The following is a 22829-nucleotide window of genomic DNA, read 5'->3' as shown; positions in this document are numbered from 1 at the left end:
GTCAGACACAAAGCCTTGCGGAACGTAAGCTGCAATCGCAAAAGAAATTCTGCAGCGGGGAAGGCAGGGCGGGAGCGATATGGAATACGTCGTCGGACCATCCATCGAAAGAACGTTACCAGGTAAGAAAGTAACTTGTTCTTCGAGGGGATTGGGTCCTCCGACGTATTCCATATCTATGACAGACTCCCAAAGCAGTACCAGAGCAAGGATGAGGGAAAGAATTTAGAATCAAAATTTAGAATAGCCAATCAAATAGCAGAGCAAAGGACCGCCTTGCCAAAGGCCAGATCCTGTCCTCGGATGGAATCGAGGGAATAGTGACGTACAAATGTATGTACTGAAGCCCAGGTGGCTGCATCACAGATGTTGCAAATAGGAACACCCCTCTGCAGGGCAGTAGATGCAGCCATACCCCTGGTAGAATGGGCCCGCAAGCCAGCCGGTGGGTCCTTACCCGCCAAGCGGTAACACTGCGAGATGGCCAAAATAATCCAGCGAGACAAAGTCTGTTTCGTCACAGCTTGTCCCAAACGCTTTCCAGCGTAACCAATAAAGAGTTGACCGTCCACTCTGACCCGGGACATGCGTGAAACATAAAAGCTTAAAGCTCTCCTAGGATCAAGCCTATGGAGCCTCTCCTCTTCCTTACCAGGATGCGGAGGAGGATAGAATGCCGGAAGAACAACCTTCTGGGCCAAATGAAATTCCGTCACTACCTTCGGAAGAAAAGAAGGACGAACTCTAAGGACAACCCTGTCCTTGTGAAATACAGTGAAAGGTGGCTTAACTGAAAGTGCCTGTAACTCACTCACTCTGCGAGCGGAAGTAACCGCAACTAAAAACACAGTTTTCAGAGTTAACAGCCTCAAAGGGCAAGAATGTAAAGGCTCAAACGGAGCACCCATAAGAAACGTAAGAACAAGGTTTAAATCCCAACCGGGCACCAGGAAAGGTGACGGAGGGAACACATTAGTGAGCCCTTTCAGAAACTGTGAAATTAAAGGGATTTTAAAGTAAGAACACTCTTCAGACGAGCGCTTAAAGATGGAAAGCGCCGCCAGGTAACTTTTAATGGTACCCACTTGCAAGCCCCTGTGGGCCAAAGAAAGCAAAGAGGACAGAACCATGGGGATGTCACATGCAAAAGGATCCACATTCCTAACTCTGCACCAGTCGCAGAACTTACGCCAACGGCAACGGTACAGAGACTTTGTTGCTGGCCTTCGGGCCGAAAGCAACACCTCCATCACGTCTTCAGGGAGGTCCCAATCCTTATATCTCAACCTTTCAGAAGCCAAGCGTGAAGGTTGAGGGATCTGACCTCTAGATGGAGAACCTGACCCCCCTCCCTTGAGAGCAGATCGTCTCGGTAGGGAAGACGACGTGGAGGGCAGATGGACGAGAAGGTCCGGGTACCACGTCCTCCGAGCCCACGCCGGAGCAATGAGGATCATCCGGGAACCGAACTTCCGTAACCTCCGCAGCACTTGCGGGATGACGGGGACTGGAGGAAATGCGTACAGCAGCGGGAATTACCACTCCACCACGAACGCGTCTCCTAAGGCTCCTTTTGGAGGAAATTCCCGCAAGCAAAACCTCTCGCACTTCCGGTTGACACTGGAGGCGGAGAGATCCACTTGAGGGGTCCCCCAAAGGGCGAAGATCTCCAGGAGAATCTCCTGGGCCAACTCCCACTCGTGAGAGATCGCGCTCTGCCTGCTCAGAGCGTCCGCCATCACGTTTTCGTCTCCGGCCAGATGAACTGCCGAGATCGAAACTTCCTGCTGGATGGCCCAGAACTCGAGCTGCATCGCCTCCCTGCACAGAGGAAGTGACCCTGCCCCCCCCCTTTTTGTTGAGGTAGTGCATGGCCACTGTGTTGTCCGTCAGGATCAGGACACTCTTTCCTCGCACAGTCGGCAGAAAAGCCTTCAGGGCTAGCCTGACGGCCCTCAGCTCCAACAGATTGATTTGGAGTCTGGACTCCGACCGAGACCAACGACCGCTGACTGTCAGCCCGTTGGCATGAGCTCCCCATCCCGTGAGGGATGCATCCGTCACGATCGTCACCTCCGGCCAGGGAAGCCAAAATGGAGCCCCCTTCATCAAGTTGCCTTCGACGGCCCACCACAGAAGGTCCCGGGCGACCGAGGGCGGCACCTGAACCGGGTCCGACATCCTGCCGGAGGACTGCGACCATTGCGTCTTGAGTGCCCACTGCAAAGATCTCATCCGCAGGCGAGCCTCTGGCACCAGAAGAATGCAGGATGCCATGAGGCCGAGCAACCTCAAGAACTCGAACGCTGGGAGCGTCTGGGCATGCTGAAACTTGTGCACCATCTGCTGAATGTGAAGAGCCCTCACCTGGGGAGGAAAACACTGCCCCAGGGAAGTATCGAGCACTGCTCCGATGTACTGGAGCCGCTGTGTTGGCGTCAAATGGGACTTCTTTAAATTGAGGGAGAAGCCCATCCTGTGAAGGGAGTGGCAGGTGACGGACAGATGATTCAGGACTTGCTCGGGAGAGCTCCCCCTGATCAACCAATCGTCCAGGTAGGGGTAGACGTGAATCCCCCCTTGCCTGAGATGCACTGCCACCACCACCATGAGCTTGGTGAAAACCCTCGGGGCGGAGGTCAATCCGAACGGCAGGACCCAAAATTGAAAGTGCGAGTCGCCAACCGCGAACCTCAGGTACTTCTTGTGCTTGGGATGGATCGGCACATGGAAGTAAGCATCCTTGGGGTCGAGTGACACCAACCAGTCCTGAAGTTGAAGGGCCTGGAGGACTCGAGAGAGAGTAACCATCTTGAACTTGTCCTTCCTGAGGAGTTTGTTCAGACCGCGCAAGTCCATGATGGGTCTCAATCCCCCGTCTTTCTTCGAGATCAAAAAATAAGGGGAATACCATCCCTTGTTCCTCTCCGCTACAGGCACCAGTTCTATGGCGCCTTTCTCCAGCAGGGCTTGAATTTCCTGCGCAAGGAGCGGATCCGGACTCTGCAAAAAGGATCCCGGGTGGATTGTCGCGAGGCCTGTGCCGAAAAGGAAGACAGTAGCCGTGGGTTATGATCTCCAGAACCCACACATCTGAAGTAATGGCTTGCCACTCTACAAGATGCTGCGCCAGCCTTCCCCCATCCGGCGAACCATGGGACATGGCCTCATGACTGAATGGGAGCGGCTGCGGCGTTACCTGAGGGCAAAGAGGCAACTGCCCGAGCGGCCTTGGCACCACGGGTACCCTGTCGTCCACCTCTGGTACCCCTGTGTTGGCCTCTTTGACTGCCAGCTCCTCTCGCTTTACTGAAGGACCAGTAATAGCGAAAGGAACCACCCCTCCACTGCTGTCCCCTAGGACGAAAAGGCAGAGGTTGGTGAACTGCAGCACCCAACGACTTCGCTGCAGCTTTTGAGGTCTGCAACCTCTCAAGGCTCTAGTCAGCCTTGCTGCCAAAAAGGTGTTCACCGTCAAAGGGCATGTTGAGGACCCGGGACTGCACATCAGGAGCAAACCCTGACTTCCGCAACCACGCAAACCTGCGTATCACGGTGCTCGCCGCCATGGACCTACTGACACATTCAGCTAAGTCCAAACCCGACTGAACGGACTCGCACATGGCATCCTTACCATCCTGGACCAAAGCAAGGAAACCATCCCGTTCGTCCCCTTCGGGAATATGTTCAGCCGCTAACGCAACACAGTTCCACAGAGTGTGTGTGAAACGAGACAAGGCACAAATGGAGTTGGCCGCCTGAAGCGCTATACCACCAGAAGAAAACACTTTCTTCGCCCAGCCATCAAAACGTTTGTCGTCCCTATCAGGAGGGATGGTAGGGTACGACGCCTGCTTTGCCGGGGCCGTGGCCGCCTGCACCACCAAACTCTCCGGAGTGGGGTGCCTGGTCAAGTAGCAGGGGTCGCTACTGGCTGGACGGTATTTTCGCGACAAGGATCTGCCCACCGCCGGGAGACTCTCCGGAGCAGACCAAGCCGCCGCCACCCTTCTCTGTAAAGCCATATGGAACGGCAGTACCGGGTCAGTTGGGGGACCAACATCAAGGATGTTCGTTAGATCATCCTGCACAAACTCCCCTGGGGGAGCAGACCATCCCAAGTACTCAGAAACCCTAGCCATAAGGCGCCGGTACGAGGAATCGGCATGAGAGCCAGGCTCAGGCCTCCAAAACTCCACCTCCGGAGAGTTGTCCAGTCCACTGGCATCATGCAGTGACTGCCTCAAATCGTCAAACTGACTATGGCCCGAGACAATTTCATCTGGAACCTGACTAGGAACCAGGCCATCAGAATCCTCATCCGCCTCTGAAATATATTCCAGGTGGCGAAAAGAAGGCACCCGAGAGTGCTTGCTCCTAACCAGAGCCTTCCTAGGGGGTTCCCCCGTGCCACGGGGTACCTCCGACACGAAAGGCGTCGAGCGAATCGGCGCCGGCGTCGAGAGAACAGGCCTTGGCGCCAAGAGGATCGGCGTCGAGGAAATCGGCATCGACGTCAGATGCAGCGCCGCCAGCATCGGCGGCGTCGATACAGCCCTCGAAGCCGGAGCCCCGAGCGTGTCCTTCGACGACCTGAGCGTCGACGACTTCGACGACTTCCTCTGAGCCGGAGCCTCGAGAAAGCCTGTCGACGCCCTCGATGCCTCAGACGTCGATGTCTTCCTCGAAGACCTCACAGGTGCACACGGTCTCGAACGCGTCGAGAACCGGGACCTGGAATGGGTACGACGAGAACGAGTCTCCTTGTCCGAACGGGACCTCTCCCGTGACTCGTGCCGACCACTCTTGCGAGCGGTGTCTCTCGACCTCTCACGACCGACCCCACTCGGGGGCACGGACAGCTTAGTACCCTGCGACTCAAGAATCGCCAGCATTTTCTTCCCGAAGGAAGCCCATTCCTCCGGCGTCGCACGGCTGGTGGGATAAGCGACGTGCCGGGCAGAGTCCTCCGAAGAGGACCTGGAAGACGACCGGTGTCGGCGCTTCCGAGAATGCCTCGAAGAGGCTGAGGAGTGGCGAGACCGACTCCTAGAAGGAGACCCACGAGACTTCCGACGATGATGCGGAGAGTCACCCCTCGAATCATCCGTCGAAAGCCCCGCAGACCTCGACTTCCGGGGCTTGGACACCCGACCTACCGACAACTTCTTCTTACGTTCGCATAAGGCTTTGGACGTGAGCGACTGGCAGTGGATACAGTCATCCGTGTCGTGGGCCTCCCCGAGGCACCAGAGGCAGGCGTTGTGCGAGTCCGTCACCGACATCTTGGACCCACACTCCCCGCACTTCTTGAAGCCTGGACGCGGGGTCGAAGACGAAGTAGAAGACATCTTCACACAAAGGATTTTCACAAAACAAACAGGTTCGAAGAACCGAGAAGAACAGAACTCCAAAGAGTCGAGGCATTAACCGAGATTCACGAAGCAACACGTTCGCGGAAAAAACGGAACTGGGGCTACGGGCGTCGTGCGTCCTACTGATGACGTCGGACGTCGGAGGAGGTCCTCGACGACGGCGCATCGACGTCATCGACGCAGGACGCAGAAAAAAGTTTCCGAAGCAGCACAGCTGTGGTGATTACATGTCATAGATATGGAATACGTCGGAGGACCCAATCCCCTCGAAGTTGACTTTCTAATGGCAAAATGGTGAATACTTTGTTTCAAAGACGCAACTCTGTCGGCAGAGGGGAAAGATTTACTTAGAGAGGGGACTAGGACCATCCCTGTAACAAGATCTTCTGGGCTGGGACAAGAAAACCTTTTGTGTTGATCGAAAACCCAAGATCGTACAGAGTATTTCACATGACTACAAGGCTGTTTAGATTTCCTCCCGAGAGGAATCCTTGATCAAACAATCGCCCCGGTAGGAGTAAATGTGAATCTTCAGGAGCCGAAGATATGCAGCTACCACCAAAAGTACTTTTCGTTATCACCTTGGGGGCCACATTTGAACTGATTCACCTGTACTAGTAGAGTTGACCATCCAGAGTGACTAAGGTATCGATGGTGTTCAATTACTGATGAGGATATTAATATTGATATTTTCATTTGTATCGCGACATACACAAGTGTTTCAGAGCGCGACGAGACAAGGGAGAACAAAAACAGCGATCTTACTAGGCCCAGTAACATTGAGAAAGTGCAGGGAAGAGGGAAGGGGAACGTGCAGGGGGATGGGGAAAAAGTGTAAAGTGCTATGCAAGGGTAAGTAATAACAACAAAGTGGTAGTGCAGCCAGCGGCAAGTGCTATGTTTAAGGTGCAGACATAGGGTGCCTGATAAGTGCACAAAAAAGGGTGAGACTGTAGGGTTACAGATACAGACCCAAGTACAAGGGTTGTCAGGAGGCAGTGCGGGTGCGTGGCAGGGTGAGCAAGTGCCTGGGCCCGAAATCAGAGGGTAACCAGGTGCTTGATGCCGAAGCAGAACAGATCAACAGGGAAGAAGAGAAGCGAAGGCAGAAGCAAAGCGGAAGATCTTGAGTTGCTTCCGGAACCGGAGATGGTTCTCAAGTTTGAGAGTGGCAGGGTGGCCTGCGAAGAGGGAGGCCCCAGCCGAAGACATATCTACCCCCAGCTTGTTTCTTTGAGAAATGACTGACCCTGAGGGAGTTGGAGGCGTATGAACAATGAGCTCGAGAGGGAAGGTGTTTACAGAGAGAAAGTTAAAGGTATTTTGGACCTAGGAAGCCTTGTGGACAATGCAAAGGGACTTGAATTCAATTGCAGCCACTGGGAGCCAATGAAGAGATTTCAGGGCTGGAGAGATACGATCCCAGGGCTTGAGGCCAAGGACAAGTCTTGCAGTCCTGTTCTGGATAAGTTGCAAAGGGGCAGAGAGTAGAAGCAGGTAGATTTAGAAAGAGGCTGTTGCAGTAATCCAAACTAGAGAGAACCATGGCTCGAGATACAATGAGCTTTTGGGGGAAGGAGAGGAAAGGCAGAATACCTCTGAGGAGGTGCAGTTGGAAGTTTCACTTTTTAGAGACATCGGAGATGTGGGCAGAAAAGGAAAGCGTGGAGTCGAAGATGACCCAGAGGTTCTTAGCCTCGCAGGTGGGGGTAGGGCCAAGGGAGGCCTGCCAGAGGGTGATGGGAAAGGAGGGTGAGGGCGTGCTGAGGAGGAGGATCTCAGTCTTGCTGGCATTCAGATAGAGATCATTAGCGGTACACCACTCCTGAATAGAAGACAGGCAATCAGAGATGAGAGAAGGAGAAGAGGTGGCCGAGGGAAGCCTGAAAATGAGTTGAGTGTCATCAGCCAGCACTGAAAATTGGAGCAGAAAATGGCAATGCGATGGCCGAGAGTTGCCAGGTATTGGTTGAAAAGCCAGGGTGAAAGGTTAGACCCCTGGGGAACACCACAGGTAGAGAGAGAGAGAGAGATGGAGAAAGGAAGGACCCAAGTTGGACCTGGGAGGGTTAATCAGAGAGGAAAGAGGTCAGCCAGGACAGAGCCTGATCAGTGATACCCAGGTTATCACGGAGACTGTTGAGCAGGATGGTATGGTTGACCATGGGGCAGGCAGAAGAGAGATTGAGTAGGATGACGACAGAGGGGATGTTAGAGTCAAGGTTGGAGAGCAGATCTTCACGGATGTTCAGGAGAGCAGTTTCTGTGCTTCTGGCAGCTCTGAAGCCAGACTGATCGTCATGGAGACAGCCAACAGAATCAGAGTGAAGGTTAAGCTGCGAGATGGCAAGCTTTTCAAGGAGTTTTCCCAGGAAGGGACTCAGAGATAGGGCGATAGTTTGCTGGGCAAGAAGGGTCAGCTGTGGGTCTTTTGAGAAGAGGGTGTACAAGGATGTGGAAATAAATGTCTGGAAGATGTTAACCAATCCGCCTCCTGAAGAGCCTCCAAAATTAGTAACAGAAGAAGGACCTTGTTGAATTCTGAGATGTCTAGAATTGGTCTGGTTCCATCTGTCTTCTTCAGCACAAGAGCATAATGCCTGTCCTTTTTCACTCTCTGGATCCATCTATTGCTTTGAAGATCTCACATTTTCGGTGGAGATGATGGGATAAAAGTGGAATGTTTAAGCCCAAACCTTCCCCGATGATGGAAACTACTCAGGGATACAGTTTGATGTTCAGGTTTTGTAAAAGGAGGAAAGCTTTCCTCCTGCTAGGGATGCGTGATGCTTCGTAAAGAATGGAAGAACATGCACCTCCACTTTGGAGTCAAGACAGTTTTGGGGAAGAGTCCTGGCTGGTGGTTGAGGAGACTGCTGCCTTGGTCTTCAGAAAATTCTACTCTTCTTTTTAGCAAAGGTAGAAGATGAAGAGGAGAAAGAAGACCTGCCCTTCGCATATTGTCATGTTAAAAGCTCTAAAAGATGCTGAGGGTTAAAATCTGAACCTGGCTAGTACAGAAATACCACTTAATACATTTGCAATAAAAAAGTCTTGCATGCTTGAATTAACTCAACCATGGAAGGGATAAAACCATCACCTTCTCCTGGATATCAGCATAAAGTGAAAAGGTGCGCCCCCATACAAACAGAAGAGATCATAGCCCTGGAGGTGGCATGAGTGAGGTCTTTATTGGCCTGCAACTACTTTAAAGCTGCTTCTTTGCTTTCAGACAATCAGAAGAAAAAGTCTTCTTGAGCATCACCAGAAAGCAGATCTCAAACTTTTCCAAAGATTCCCAGTCTTGCAAGTTGTATGCCGCCAGTACAGATGCGCATTTATTTGTCTCAATGAAAGAGTGGCATTCTGATAGACCTATTTGCCCTGAGATTCCCACAACTTGGAATCTTTGTCCAGGACAGAAGCCAGATTCTGAATAAGGCCATTGACCTTAGTAAGGGCTTCAGAGACAACCACTGACTGTTTGAGCAAATTTCCCATGATGATAAAAGTCTCATGCTTAGGAGCTTTAGATTTAGAGTCCAAGGATTTGGAAATAATAGGTTCTGAAGAATGAAGGCTTGCTGCATTAATGAAGTCTCCATTACTAAGAGAGGTTTATCTGATGAGAGAGTAGAAAGTCTTGAAAAAAGGCCATAAGAGGCAGGCTTCTCAGGAGGTAATAAAGCCATTGTCTGCATAGCTTTTGACATTAAAGATGCCATAGGAGCTATAGAAGCATCTATCTAAGTTGGTAATTCAGCTCTGGGCAAAGAAGTTGCCGAAGACTTATTAACAGTATTATGGTACACATTTAAAAACCACAGGTCTATGTGCCTGAAGGTTTGTAAGAAAATCGTTACCGAAGGCAGGGAGACAGAGGAAAAAAACCTGTTTGGGTGAACATTGAAGAATAGGAGCTCTTTCCTCCCGCACAGGAGTACCAAAAGGTTCCTGAGGTGGAACTGTTAAGTATTTGGATGGAATACGATGGATGAAAACAATCAGTCTTGGAATGAGAGACTGGAATAGGTTCTGATGGAGAGTTACGCAGACTCCTATGATGTGAAGAATGTCTGTGCTATCGTTTATGCTTCTTATGATGAGTAGCTGCACTGGTTACCTAAGCCAGTGCGGAATGTGGTTCTTGCTCTTATGGAAATCCAAAGAGGTTTTGCTGTGCTTTTGGTTTGCTGGTACCGAGGTAACCGGTTTAGGAACTCCAAGTGCTAGTTTAGCAGTATCAGGAATCTGGTAGAGCTAGACGCAAACCTCCAAGTGAAGAGGGTTAGACTCCACAGTCTTGGCGATCTTTCACTCTTTAAAGGGATCTTTGCCTGCTTGGGACAGTGCTGAGGCTGAAACACTCCTCTCCGGTACCTTTTAAACCTTGTCAAGAGTGAAAAAGTAATCCTGTACAGAAGGCAAAGACTTGTGACCTGATGCTTTCCCACCAAGAGGTACTTGCGAGTGCATACGTCCGGTGTGGCTCCTGAACGTGCAGTGGAAGGTCCCTTGGGTCTGTAGGAGATGGTGACCTTAACACTGGTACCGAAATGTGATGCCTGGGCCCTATTCCCTCTTACTGCTAAAATTAAACGTCTTCTGTTCCTCCACGGTGGCTTGTGGAACTGGACACTTCGTCAGCAAGAAGCCTAAGTGTGTTCTTATCAACCTGCTTTTATTTCGACACAGAACTGAAAGGAACTCACCGAGTGGAAGTTCCCGACACAGGTGATGCGTACTGCATCCAATGCATCACTTCAACCTTGTCGTCAGTGGCATGCATGTAGTAGAAGGCAAAATGTATTTCCAATGAAACTGAAAAATATGGCCTACAGGAAGGATAGGAGAGGGAAAACAGGAGGCACACGTAGAAGCTCTGCCCATGTCCAACCTCATAGGTGGTAACACAGGAATCGGAAGGAGTCGGTTTGTGGTGGGCAGAGGGATCCTCGTGCATACCTAGTCCCATTCTAAAATCCTTAAAGTGACAGCACCTTCTTTTGAAGAAGCTTTTTCCCCATCTAGCTCCAGTGCAGGCTATCCCAAACAGTTGGGCAGCTTTGACAGCAGGACGATGGAGTACTGGAAATGTGGTGCTATATAAAGTAACATGTGAGCGCTTACCTACAAATTCTTAAACCAAAAGGCAATACCTTGTAACAAGCTCGCCTGCAGCATTTCCATCTACTGCCGCCTTCAAGAGTAGACTCATTCTGAATCCAGTTTAATCCAGTTTGGATTACTTAAGGCTACTGGTAACAAGTTCTTCCTTCCATAACAAGAGTTCGAAAACATGATGTAATTAACTATAATGAAAAACAGTTGCGAGCAGAATCCCTCGAAACCAGGGACTGTTTGGGAGCCAAACAAGAAACAGTTTCAGCATTGAAGAAGCGCTATGTCAGGAACCAAATAAGCAATTGTTTGGGAGTTAAATGAGTGATCTTTTGGGAGACAAATGAGCGAAAATTTGTGAGGCAAACAAGTGGAAATGTATATATGCGCCACAGACATTTGAGGGTTCTTCCGTTAGGAAAAAGCTTTAGTTTACTTTGATGGTCTTACAAATTCCACAAAGTAACACAGAACAGTCCCATGTTCTATAGTTGCATGGTCTTAAGCCTCTGATTTCCACTCCAATAAACATATATGTAGTTGCTACACCTCAGTCCTAGTAAGAGATAGCAAAACAAAGGCTAATCAGCCAAATTTAAATTATGTTCACATTCCCATTCAAAAGGAGTGTTTTCTATATTTTCTAAATAGTTCAAAGTCACTGAAGAACAATACAATTACATCAATTTACACTTGTCAGTTGAGCTTGGTGACTGATAATGCTAGGTCTATGAAGGGTCAACCAACAGAAGCACGTTTTCCCAATCTGCAATCATGAGGCACTTTCAATACAGCTGTATATGTACTGTACACAACAGAAGATACATAACATAGTTAATGCAAATAGGGCAGTGAGGCTATTTAATGCATTTCAGTCTATGTTTTTAGTCCTTGTGGCAGCGAGATGCCGAGGGACCATCCTCCAGACCATGTTTTTATGTAGATCACCATTATATCAGAGGTGCAGGTCACATTAAACTGCCTCATGACTAGGAGAGCAGGTCCATGCAATGCATCACTATGTTTCTAGTACCCGGCAACTCAATTCAGGAGACTGCCACAACATCAAGCCAACCAACCATCATCGCTTGCAAGGGAGAAGAGAAAACCACTCCCTGTGTGACAGGCCTGCCCTATTTTAAATACACTATACTTCTTTGCTTTGTTCTTAGGGGGGTCCTTTTGCCCTACAGATGAATGGTCTATATTAAGCAATATGCTGGCAATTTAAGCATATGGCTAATGACCATCTGTGACAAATGATCCATAATACAAATTGTATGTATCACATTGAGTTAGCACAATACAATCAAGAGATGTTTGCACATTTATAAATGTCTTATGATTAACAGCAAAATTCACTTATTTTCCATTGTTTCTTTTCCGTTTACTGTGGTTGGATAAAAAACATAGTAAAAATTACAAGTTACTCCCCGTAGTGAATAACTTACTCTTAGTCCTTTACGCCCTTTCCTCCATACTGCATGGGTGTCCCTTCCCAGGGACGGGAGACGGAACCTTTTTCAACAGAAAAACCATCTTCCCCTTTAAATTTAGAGGCGTGCAGGGGTGTGGCCCTGGGAGCACGCGCTACCCTGACTCTGCCCACTGGCGCCACTTCGCAGTCCCCATTGACGCATCGACAATATTAAACATTGCCTAATGACACCAGTACTATTAGTGGGGAGGATGGTGGGAAGTATGGAGGAAAGGGCATTACGTCCCGTCCCCTTTCCTCCCTACTGCATGGGCGATTACAACTGATTGTAGCCGCAGGGTGGAGAGGAGACCCTCCTTAAGAAAACAAGTTCCTTAGAACTGCCTGTACGAAGGCCGCGTCTGACTTAGAGCAAGCGTCCAAACAGTAATGCTTGCAGAAAGCCGAAGGGGTGGCCGAAGTGGCTGCCTTGCTTATGACCTGCCACGGAACCTGCCTCTGGAATGCGATGGCCGTGGCCTTGGCTCTGACCGCATGAGAGTGCATGTTGGCCAGCAGCGGGTTGTGCTGCCCTTCATAGGCTTCTCTGATGGCCATAACCATCCACCTTGCAATGGAAGCCTTGGATGCCTGATAACCGGTTCTGGAGCCCCCAAAGGTGATAAAAAGTGCATCCAACTTGCGGAAGCCCTTAGTCCTATCCAGATAGACTTTCTGAGCGCGTCTGACATACAGACAGTGCAAGACCCTCTGAGCCTCATCCTTGGGGTCAGCGAAGAATGTGGTAAGACTATTTCCTCGTTCAGATGGAAAGCGGAGGGTACCTTAGTTAGAAATGCCGGGTGAGTCACGTGGACCCGGAGGGACGCGTCATGCCTTTTTACTCTCCGAGGATGCTGCTGAGGAGGAGGAAGACTGGAAGAAGACCTTGTCCCCCCCCCCCATCCTTTTGTTGTTTGCGCTGGTGCTGTCTCAGCGAGCGGTCAGGTTGTCTCGACCTCCATTCCTGGAATCCCTCGAAGCGTTGATGCGACTGGGTGTACGCCTTGGGCGTGGCCTTCATAAAGGTTAGATAAAGACTTTGCTGTTCGCAAGCTGGTCTTCTTATCCAATTCCTCTTAGATGGTATAGTGGAGGAGGTCACTACCCTCGAAAGGGAGGTCCAATATGCGATCCTGGACATTGGGCTTGAACTTAGTAGCCTGAACGCAGGCTGTCCTTCTCATGTCCGTGGCGATGCAGATGGCCCGGCAAGAGGTGTCGATGTGGGCTACTATGGACACCATGATGTCCTGCGCTACCAGCCTGGATTTTCCTAGACCCACCTTAAAGCGTGCCTGGGTCTGCACCAGGAGTTCCTAAAGGAAATCCGCTATTTCACGTCACAACCTCAGTTAGCGGCAGCCAGCATGGCATCTGCGTTGGCCTGACGCAGGTCAGGGAGGCGTTGGAGTACAGCTTCTTCCCATTTGCCTCCAAGATCTTCTACTACTTTTCTAGCAGCACTGAGGACGAGGTGGCTGAGGATGACTGAGGCTTAGAGTATAATGACGTTGCAGCGATCACCGAAGAATGCGGCTGGGGGTGCGTTGATAGCAAGAGTGTATCCCCCTCCATCTGTCTATACTTGGCATCGATTGACAGGCTGGGTCGAGTGTGGCTTGAGCCATCCCTTCTTTGCCAGAGCGACGACATTCTTCTGCATCGGGATACCCATCTTGGAAGGGAGTCTTAGGGAAAGGACCTCTGCCCCGATCCCCTCCTCGGGCTGCTCTACCTCAGGATGAGGCAGGCCCAGATATTCTGCCAAACCTGCAAGCCGGTCGTGAAAGGCCCTCGCTGACAACGGCGTGTCAGGGTCCTCCTCCTCATCTGTATCCACCTGAGTGTCCAGCTTGTCCGTAGCGGGAGGAGGGGTGCTGGGCGCTGTAGGCTGTGGTGTGGGGACCGGAGCCGAGGGCTGCTGCGGAGGCTGCCCTGGAACCGCCTGTAAAGGGGGAGGCAGGGAAGCCAGAATCGAAGGAGCCGGCAGCAGGGGCTGCGCTGGAGCCTGTGGTGCCGGAGGGAGCCATGGGAGGAATGACTATGGGCGCCGGTGGAGTGACCAGACTGCATCCCATAGGATGGCCCCCATCTGGGGGGTTTGCATCAGCCCCAAAAACATTTCAAAGAACCTGTCTTCGGAGGCGGAAGAGGTTGCAGGAGATGTTGACGGAGTGGCTGGGGGCGGCTGGGACCGGAGCGCACTGTCTGGGTAGCAGGGGGAACCTGCCCTGCGCTGCTGATGGATAAATTGTAGGCCACATACCTGGTTGAAACCAGTCCCACCTAGAAACTCGTTCACCTGCCTGCTCGATTCCTAGGAGTGGCATTGGACGAGCAGCAATGTTGTCTGGCATGGTGGCCATTTTGTCGAGCTGCGTGCCACGTGCCGAAGGCGTGGTGCATAGCCCTCTGGGCCCAGCCTCGCCCAAGACTCTTGGTGTTGGAACATGAGGCCTACCTTGCACCTCAGGTTTAGGCCTGGCAGGCAGATCGCCCTTGTCGCCGGTAGTGCTGCGTGAAGGCGCCCTCTCGGACATGGAGCCGGTACTAGGGAGTAGCCCCCCTCGGGTCTAGACCCGATAGAAGAATCTTGCAGTCCCTCGGCCGAGAGGTCGGTAGCTGGGTTAGCCTCAGTGCGTGTGCTGGTAACAGAATCCGAGAGGTTCCTCCCGCTTGGGTGTTTCCTTGGGAAGGAGTTACCTTTACGGGGTGCGATGGAAAATAGCGGCCCTTCCGTGGGGCTCCGATCTCTGCTTGACAAACTTTTTCAAGTCCTCTGGAGGCGAGCTTTCGAAGAGCTCCCTCCACCTAGCTAGCCTGTTTTTCAGTGCGCATGGAGTCAGAGCGTCGCACACATTGCAACCCTCCCAGCTGTGTCTAGGCCCAAGGCAGCGGAGGCAAAGAGCGTGGGGGTCAGATGTGGGAAAGAGCCCCTCGCAAGCTGGACACCTGCTGAAGCCCACTGAAGTCGACATGCGCCGGGGAGGAGCGTGACGCCGGAGGACTAAGTACCTAGATGACAAATAAAGACAAGAAGATAGAAGAAAAATCCGGGGAAGAGCGTGTGAAATCACATGACGAGACCAAACCCAGGAGCGCTGGTGAAATCAGCCCGTTCCCGTCGATGTGGAAAAGGGGACTGAGGAGTGGCGCCGGTGGGCGGCGTCAGGGTAGCACATGCTCCCAGGGCTGCACCCCCGCGCACCTCAAAAATTAAAGTGGAATAAGGTTTTTCTGGTGAAAAAGGTTCAATCTCCCATCCTTAGGAAGGGACACCCATGCAGTATGGAGGAAAGGGGACGGGACGCAAGAGTACAGTGCTGCTAAACTCAGGAAAAACCACAGAATCTTCTACTGTAAGTCAAATGTAGCACTGAATGCAAATGCGTCATCCTCTGGCAGATAAAACTGCAATGTATATTAGAAGAGAATGAGGTTGTAACCGGTCAATGTGGTGAAATCCAGATCTTGTGGTAACCTTTCTGGATATCTTCTGATTATAAATTCCCCTTTCTCAGATGCCACTTCCCACTAATGTATGTGGTTATCCACATTGGAAAATGGTATAATCATATACATGAATAACTCACATTGCCTGAGCAGAAGCTGGGGTCGGTGCAAAGGTTATAGAGCCCAGGCAAAGTAGGAGTTTGCTGCCCAATTCCTTGGTAATAGAGAAACATTTTCTGTTTTGTCAGGGCAAGCTGGTGCCCCCTTTAGGTGGTTATATTGCCTTCTCCTAGAACGGGTTCTGGCTGCACTTTCCTGAAGGAAGGTGGAAGTAGCTTAGTTAGGTCGGGTGTACGGGGGGGGAGGGGCGCATAACTTTCTAATGAGATCCTGCATCAGCCCTGGCACATACTGAACATCTCGTTCAGGAAGATTTGGGTCCATGGCTGAAGGGGACTCACCCATACAGGAAAGACATGCCCATCACATTAAACGGTTGAAATTTGCAATTCGTGGCTTGCCAGAAGCGTTTCACCACACGGTTTGCCATCCATACAGATGTGGACATCGGGGCTCAATTTCATGTTGCTAATGCGAGACACAATCTCACTTAAGTTGGAGCTTCTGTGCTCTGCTTTACTAAAGAAGGGCCCAGGTTCTTTCGCTTCTGGGTCTCAAATAACAATGGAGAATAAAAGCTAAGCCTCCTTTTATTTTGTTTGCACTCCTACCATTTCCCTTGCATTTCTAAACTTTGATTGGTCATTGTTTCATGAAACTTGATTCAATTGACCTGATTCGGACTGAGACCACTTGGTCCAGATAGGAATTTGCATTCGAAGTTGGGTGTTTGCCTCAAGCTGTCAGACAAGTGCTGAAGAAAAAGCGTAATGCAGATCTTCACAAGAACCGGCCTTTTACTTTACCCATACCCCCTGATATTACCCCCTCCTTTAGGAGTTCTGGGCCACTGCATGCTAAATATTGTCCATAAAGCAAATGAGGGAATTGTGTATCCTTACATGGGAACGTAGTCACTGACAGCCCAAACACAGACAGGACCAATACCTAGCTTCGATACTACTACTGTACTAGCAATTGGCCATATAATAGATATACAACGTATCTTAGCACTACAGGCCATAAGGAGAATGGGGACAAATGTAAATAACTGACTATAGAAAAAGCACAACTGTAATGGCGCTCATTTAGTGTTGGTAACCTGATTCTTTAATGATGTGTGTGGGAAGTGATTTCAAAATAAATCGAACATGTATTTAGAGCTTTCAATAAAAATGTGCAAAGGCATGCATGTGGAAATGTGTTAATGAGCCTCTGCTGGCCTACTCCTACCTTGTCCTGTGGAGGTTTATTCCTGGCTTCCTTTAACAGCTATTCTCAACAATGAGGAAAGCATCACCACTCCAAACCGCTCACACATGTACCCACAACCCTTGTATAGGTGAGAATAAATGACATTGTCACCCATTTTAATGAAGATGGCCGTTTACTTTCACAGCAGACCATGCTGCACCTTAAAAAGATTCTTCATTACATCACATCCACCTTTCGTAATGTGGCTATAGACGGTCAGTAATGCGAGGGCGGATGCAGTGTATGGAAGGCCTCCCAAGATGGACAAACTTCAGGAAATATACAGAGTGTTGAACATGTCACATTTACTAAGATCAGGAAGACCATGCATTAGCTGCTACTGGCTAATGAGAGCTGTTATGATTCTGTGTCTGGTTGACAAATAACTTTATCAATGAACTGTGAAATATCCTTGGTGCACTCATAAATGGACTCCCAGTAGGGTATTAAGATCAAAAGACAAATTATTTAGAAGTCTCAGAACTAAACGCGCAAACCAGAGGCAACCAGCATTTTCCGTCCTAAGCCACAAAAACTGCATTAAGATTTCAAGAGCATTACCCAATGTGTCACATTTACTTTTCTAGAGCAAGCCTGAAAGTGGTCTGCTCCCAGTAAAATCAAGCAGGTTTCCCTTGCCTTCTCTATGACACAACCTCACTTTAAACAAGAGGACAAAAGGTCCTTCTTTTTCAGGAACTGGTCATTAAGAACAGTGCTTAAAAGTTGGGTTTTCAGTATTAGTGCTGAACGTATAAACACACTCACCTACTTGCTTTGCTGATCGCTGGAAGACACCCCCTCAACGTATTGCTCATCTTTCAAGAGCTAAACTGGAAACCGAATATGATGAGACAAAGTTTGTAGGGTTCTGTAATGCTGCAGAGCTGTTGACATTAATGGCTGGGCTGACCAAGTCTTGTGATGTGTACTTGCTGATTCATTGCTTGATGCACAAAGGACATACCTTGTGAGTTAACAGGATGTGGCATCTGCAGTATGGCAAATGAACGCGAACTGCTGTGGAAGAGTTTGAGAAGGTCCTTTCTTTTTGGCCCTTGCATAGATTGATCATTGCCATTACAGTGATGCTCACTCCAATACATTTGATTTGTCTCCCCTTCTCCCACACGATAGAGCCTTGCTGTTTTCTTGCAAGTTATGATTATTTGCTGGGGATTTCATTTTTTCAAGAGAAAAGAATGGCATGACTTTTAAAAGTGGTACTCTTCCAAAATCGAGAATCGTACGAGTTGACGGTTGAATTTGAGAAAGCAAGTTGAGCTTAACAGTCATCATGGCTGTCACATTACATGCAGTTTTGTACCACTCAAGAGTGCGTTTAAGCAATAGGTTTATGAACCCTGATAAACAGCACTTCTTTAGACCTCTAGGACAACCCACAATGGGCCCACTTAATTGAACAGACTTTAGGAAGACACATTTGCTGTAAACATAGCAGTAGTAGAAACATTCAAATGTTATTTCATAATTTTGTAAGTTTATTTCTGTCCATATATATGTATTTATTTAGGCTTTTACAATATCAACTGTCTACATACTTATATGAGCGATTAAAGATACATTAGCACATGTCGGTACAAGAGAATTAGGTTGTGGATGGTATAGAGTGTCTATATTATTTACAACATAAGCGTGTTAGTCAAGTGTGACAGTTTAGGATTACACCACAGGAGGTAGGGATGCAAATGACAACGTTTTTGATGGCACTTGAGTAGTGGCTCTGCTTCATTGGTTTAGGTTGGAATTTGTGCATCCATCCATTCCAACTATGTAGCACTTGGTAGACATTGTAAAGGCATATATAGTGGTGATGTCCCCAAGGGCAAGGACCGTCTAATAAAGCGGGGCTATGAGGGAGAATGATTAGGATATGGATGAGGGAGTGCTTGGAGAAGGTAAGGCAGTGAAAGGCTTGGCAGTGGAGAAGGGTGTTAGGAACAGATTGACTTTTTGAGGTATTGTGGAAGATCATGTATTGGTTTATTCACAAAAACCTTAAAATCTGAGATGGAGGGTGCAGCATCATGACACGTATTGGGAGGGGCCTGTGGAAGTGGAGCGGGGTAGATACACCAAGGTTTGGTTGGAAAACCTGGAGATCACTAATCAATTGCCTAATTTCAGGTGACTTTTTTAAAGTATTAGACAAATTTGTTTTTTTCTGCCAAGTGGGACCACTTGTTTAGAATACCTTGAATTTTGAAAGCAATAGAGATGTGATGGGTAACCAGCAGAGTTACAGGTGAGCAGAGGTGTTATGCTCACATTTACATGCTCCAGTAACCAATCAGACTGCAAAGAGAATTACATATTTAGAGGTTAGTGACGAGGACGGCAAACATGAGATGACAGTATTTCCATTATTAAGCCTGGTGAGCACCAGAGCTACGGCAGACCCAAAGTCAGAATGTGACAACATCTTGAAACCTCCTGAGCAATGAGAAGGAAATTGGATTTGGTGACATGGGCAAAGGGTGGTGCGAAAAACAGACGTATCAACAGGAAAACCACATGATTTGACGGAGACAATCAGAGTGGGAGTGTTACCAAAAATGAACAGACCAGTAAGTCAAGTTTGAAGAGAGGGAAAAGTGACATGACATTCAGAATAAGCTCTCATGTGGATGATTCTAGTTTCAGATGAGAGAAGACTTGATTCACAACGATCCGCAAGACTTATCCTTGGCCTCAAGCCCATGGACCGCATCTTTCAGGCGCTGAAATCTCTCCACTGGCTCCCAGTGGCTGCAAGGATGAAGTTGAAGACCCTCTGCATAGTCCACAAGGCTTTCTGGGGCCTGGGCCCTTATTATCTACAATGCTCTCTTCCCAAATGCTCTCCTTCCAGAGCCCTTTGCTTGGCCTCCTCCAACACTCTGCATATGAGCCGCTTCTCCAAACAGAGATTTGGCGGTAGATCCCCATCCTGTGCAGGCACCTTCCTTTGGAACAGCCTTCCTACCGCGCTTCGTCTTGAGCTGGACCTCCTCAAGTTCCGGAAACTCCTCAAGACTTTCCTCTTCTCTTCCTCTCTCCCTCACCCCTGCTAACCCCTCTCTTTCCGCCTGTTTTCCCTCCCTCCTCCTCATCCCCCTGCTCAGTTAGCTGACTGGTCGACCTGGTGCACCTCCAGAACCTCACAGGTCCCAGGCTCCCCTGCCAGTCCTGCACTTGCCTCAGGGCCTCTGCACTGTGCCTGGGGCTACTGCAATATGCCCCACGATATGGGCAAGCACTCTGCACTTAACCCTGGCCCCTGATGGTCTTGGCCCATTTGTCCACCTCCCCTTCCCTCGCACTTCCTGTTCTGTGCACTTACTCAACCTTGAATGTTCCAAGCCCAGTAAGTCTGTCTGTCCAATCCTCCCTCTTGTCTCCGCCCCTAGTTTTGGTCGTGCTTGAATACTCCTCCATAGGCGCATTGGATGACCAACCATCAAGCAATCTGAATTGTTTGCCGGACCAGTACTGTAGTTCATGTAGTTCATGATCTGTAGGTTCCCTTCTCTCCCCCGTTCTGTATTTCTTCCCCTCACCCTTTTCACTAGCCAATATGCCTATGTGCCTACTATGCTGGCTATTGTTCTTAGATCATTCAGAATCTTCAAGGCCTAGGAATAACGACTCTATTCCCTTGTTCCCTTCCCGCCTTGAAGCGTTTTTCACCTGTGTATAAGCGCTATACAAATAAACAATTCCAATTACAGACCCTTCAGGTCCTCATCCCATATTTGGAACGCTTTAAAATATAAATGGGCCTTGTTGAGATTCTGTGGAACAGTGATGTCAGCGTAGAGTCACCATATTCCAAAAGTGGCTTCAATGTATACAAAAAACAGCATGGAAAACAGGATCGCCCCCTAGAGCACAAGATCGGACATTGGGCCAACCTGGAGGAATACATAAGAATGACCAGAATTCCGCCAGCCACAAAGCATGACGATGAATCCAGGACATGATAGAAAGGAGTACCTAGTAGTTTACTGTGTTGAAAGCTATTGAGAGATCAAGGAGGCAAAGCACATTTTGGCTCTACTATATACTGGTCAAACTAAACGTTTATGTTGCAGTTTAATCAAGTGGCAAAAGTATTTACTTTCATTGTCAGTGTACCAGTTTTAGTCAGTTTTCAGGGAAAATCTGACAGTGTTCAAGCAAGCAGACGAAGCATGGCCTTACCTGTAATCCACTTTCAAGTAAGACGTCTAGTGCAGGCTTAAATGAGATGTGCAATACAATTCATGAAATAAAAGTCCAACTATGTGCAGAAAACAAAATAAAACATGCACATGGGCTTAACCTAAGTTACATGTACTGTGTGGATTTCCATTTGAGCTGACACGCTTAGCTTAATTGAGGAGCTTTATGATGGCCCAGTGGGCTGTCTCATTTTGAGTTTGCTATGCATATTAATCTGAACATCAACGAGAAGCCAGATAACACTGATTATTTTCTCAATTAAGGGCCTTGGTCAATATCCACTTAGTTTAGCTCAATGCTAAACCAACTACAGCTATGAAGGTTTGTTGAAAAACCCCTGAGATCAAAAAACCTTAAGTGCTCTTCTGCCACCTCCCAACTAACCAGAGACTAACCTTGGCTGCAATGGCGGCTGCCGTGATATGTGACGAGGAGCTGTCTTCTGCAGAGGCAACACCGCTGTCCTTTTTCTCTTCTTCCTCTTCCTCGCACTGGACCCCTTTGTCTTCGGTTTGCTTGTGAGGACTTGTGGTTGGGGGAGGCGAGAGAGGAGGAGGGGGAGAAGGCAGGTCTTCCAGTTCGTCGTGCACCTCTTTTACTTTTACAATGGCATCCCGTAAGAGGTCGATTGCATGAGGTAGGGCTGGCAGTATAAACTGAAAGCATTCCTGTGAACAACAAAATACAGGGTTCATTAGGTTTCTATGGTAATGTTATCACAGTAATTCAACTCTGCTCTGTGGAGCAGGGTATGACAGGCTTGAGAGTCAAGTACAGACATTGCTAAATGCAATCTTAAAATAACAGCCACATTACCTAATTAGAATGAGGAATTACCTGTAACTGTACATGAGTGAGCATTAAAAAGCATTTTTGGTCTCTATTCGTTGATACTCAAAGCACTCCAGTAATAATTATTAAATATTTTCTCAATACAAAATATAGGATGCTTCCATATATTCCAGACATCCCACCATCTCCACTTGTGAAATCCAGATGTCCATTCCACTGGACTACTCACACCTAACTTTACTTCTAACCACAAATTTCATTTGAAAGCAGGAAAACAAATCCAAATACGGGCATCTCCAGAATAGCCCCTAATGTAATTCGGAATTTACGAATGCGGGCTCAGTTTTTCTACAGACAGGCACTCAAATGAGCAAAATAATGCATTGACGCAGCATGGGCAGGATGCGAGTACTATGCAACATATGCCGATCGTTCCTGTCCAGGTATTAAGGTGGTAATGCCATTTGCCAACATCAGCATTGCCATTTGATTAAAGGACACATTCGTATAAAAAATGAACCCCAGATTACAACCCCTTGTGACCATTCCTTTTCATTACAGCATTTCTTTGCCTGTTGTCCAAAGTAAAAGAGGGCACTCACAATGTCGGGATTACCCAAGACATTTATTTTATTAATAGAGATCATGGAATCCATCCAACTTTGTTGAGATATTGTTGACATGCCTCTTGAGAAAGAAAATATCAACAGCTAGAAAGGGCCACTCTACCGGAGGATAATATTGGCAGTACTGCATTACTGACACGTGGCAGTAATGAATTCTTGCCAGCAGTATATCTAGCAGAAATAAATACTGCCATCAGAAACACTTCAGTTTATTCTACTCACATCATGCCCAACAGCTAATCATATACCTCAAGAGTAATAATTCACTGTGTGAGGTAGATACAAAGAAAGCTTCCGAACAGCAGGGCCCTTTCAGCACAAACTGCTCATATGTCAATGTGTGTATTAATGGTGATCATACCGAATTTATGCTTGAAGTAGTAG

General features: G+C 48.6%; 1 protein-coding gene across 38 annotated transcripts in view; it reads right to left on the bottom strand.

Annotated features, from left to right (window-relative positions):
* The window catches only part of GPHN (gephyrin), a 2801546-nt gene that overhangs the window by 1678998 nt on the left and 1099719 nt on the right, over positions 1-22829 (bottom strand). For all 38 annotated transcript variants that reach the window (XM_069638674.1, XM_069638676.1, XM_069638677.1 and 35 more), the window contains exon 7: positions 21423-21695. In XM_069638674.1, coding sequence (XP_069494775.1) covers positions 21423-21695 — 273 coding nt within the window. The remainder of the gene's footprint in view (positions 1-21422; positions 21696-22829) is intronic.

The sequence above is a fragment of the Ambystoma mexicanum genome, chromosome 14, assembly GCF_040938575.1.
Source record: "Ambystoma mexicanum isolate Mex_15411 chromosome 14, UKY_AmexF1_1, whole genome shotgun sequence".
NCBI classification, from domain to species: Eukaryota; Metazoa; Chordata; class Amphibia; order Caudata; family Ambystomatidae; genus Ambystoma; species Ambystoma mexicanum.
Note: the sequence above shows the minus strand (reverse complement) of the source record. Positions and strands in the feature narration are given on the sequence as shown.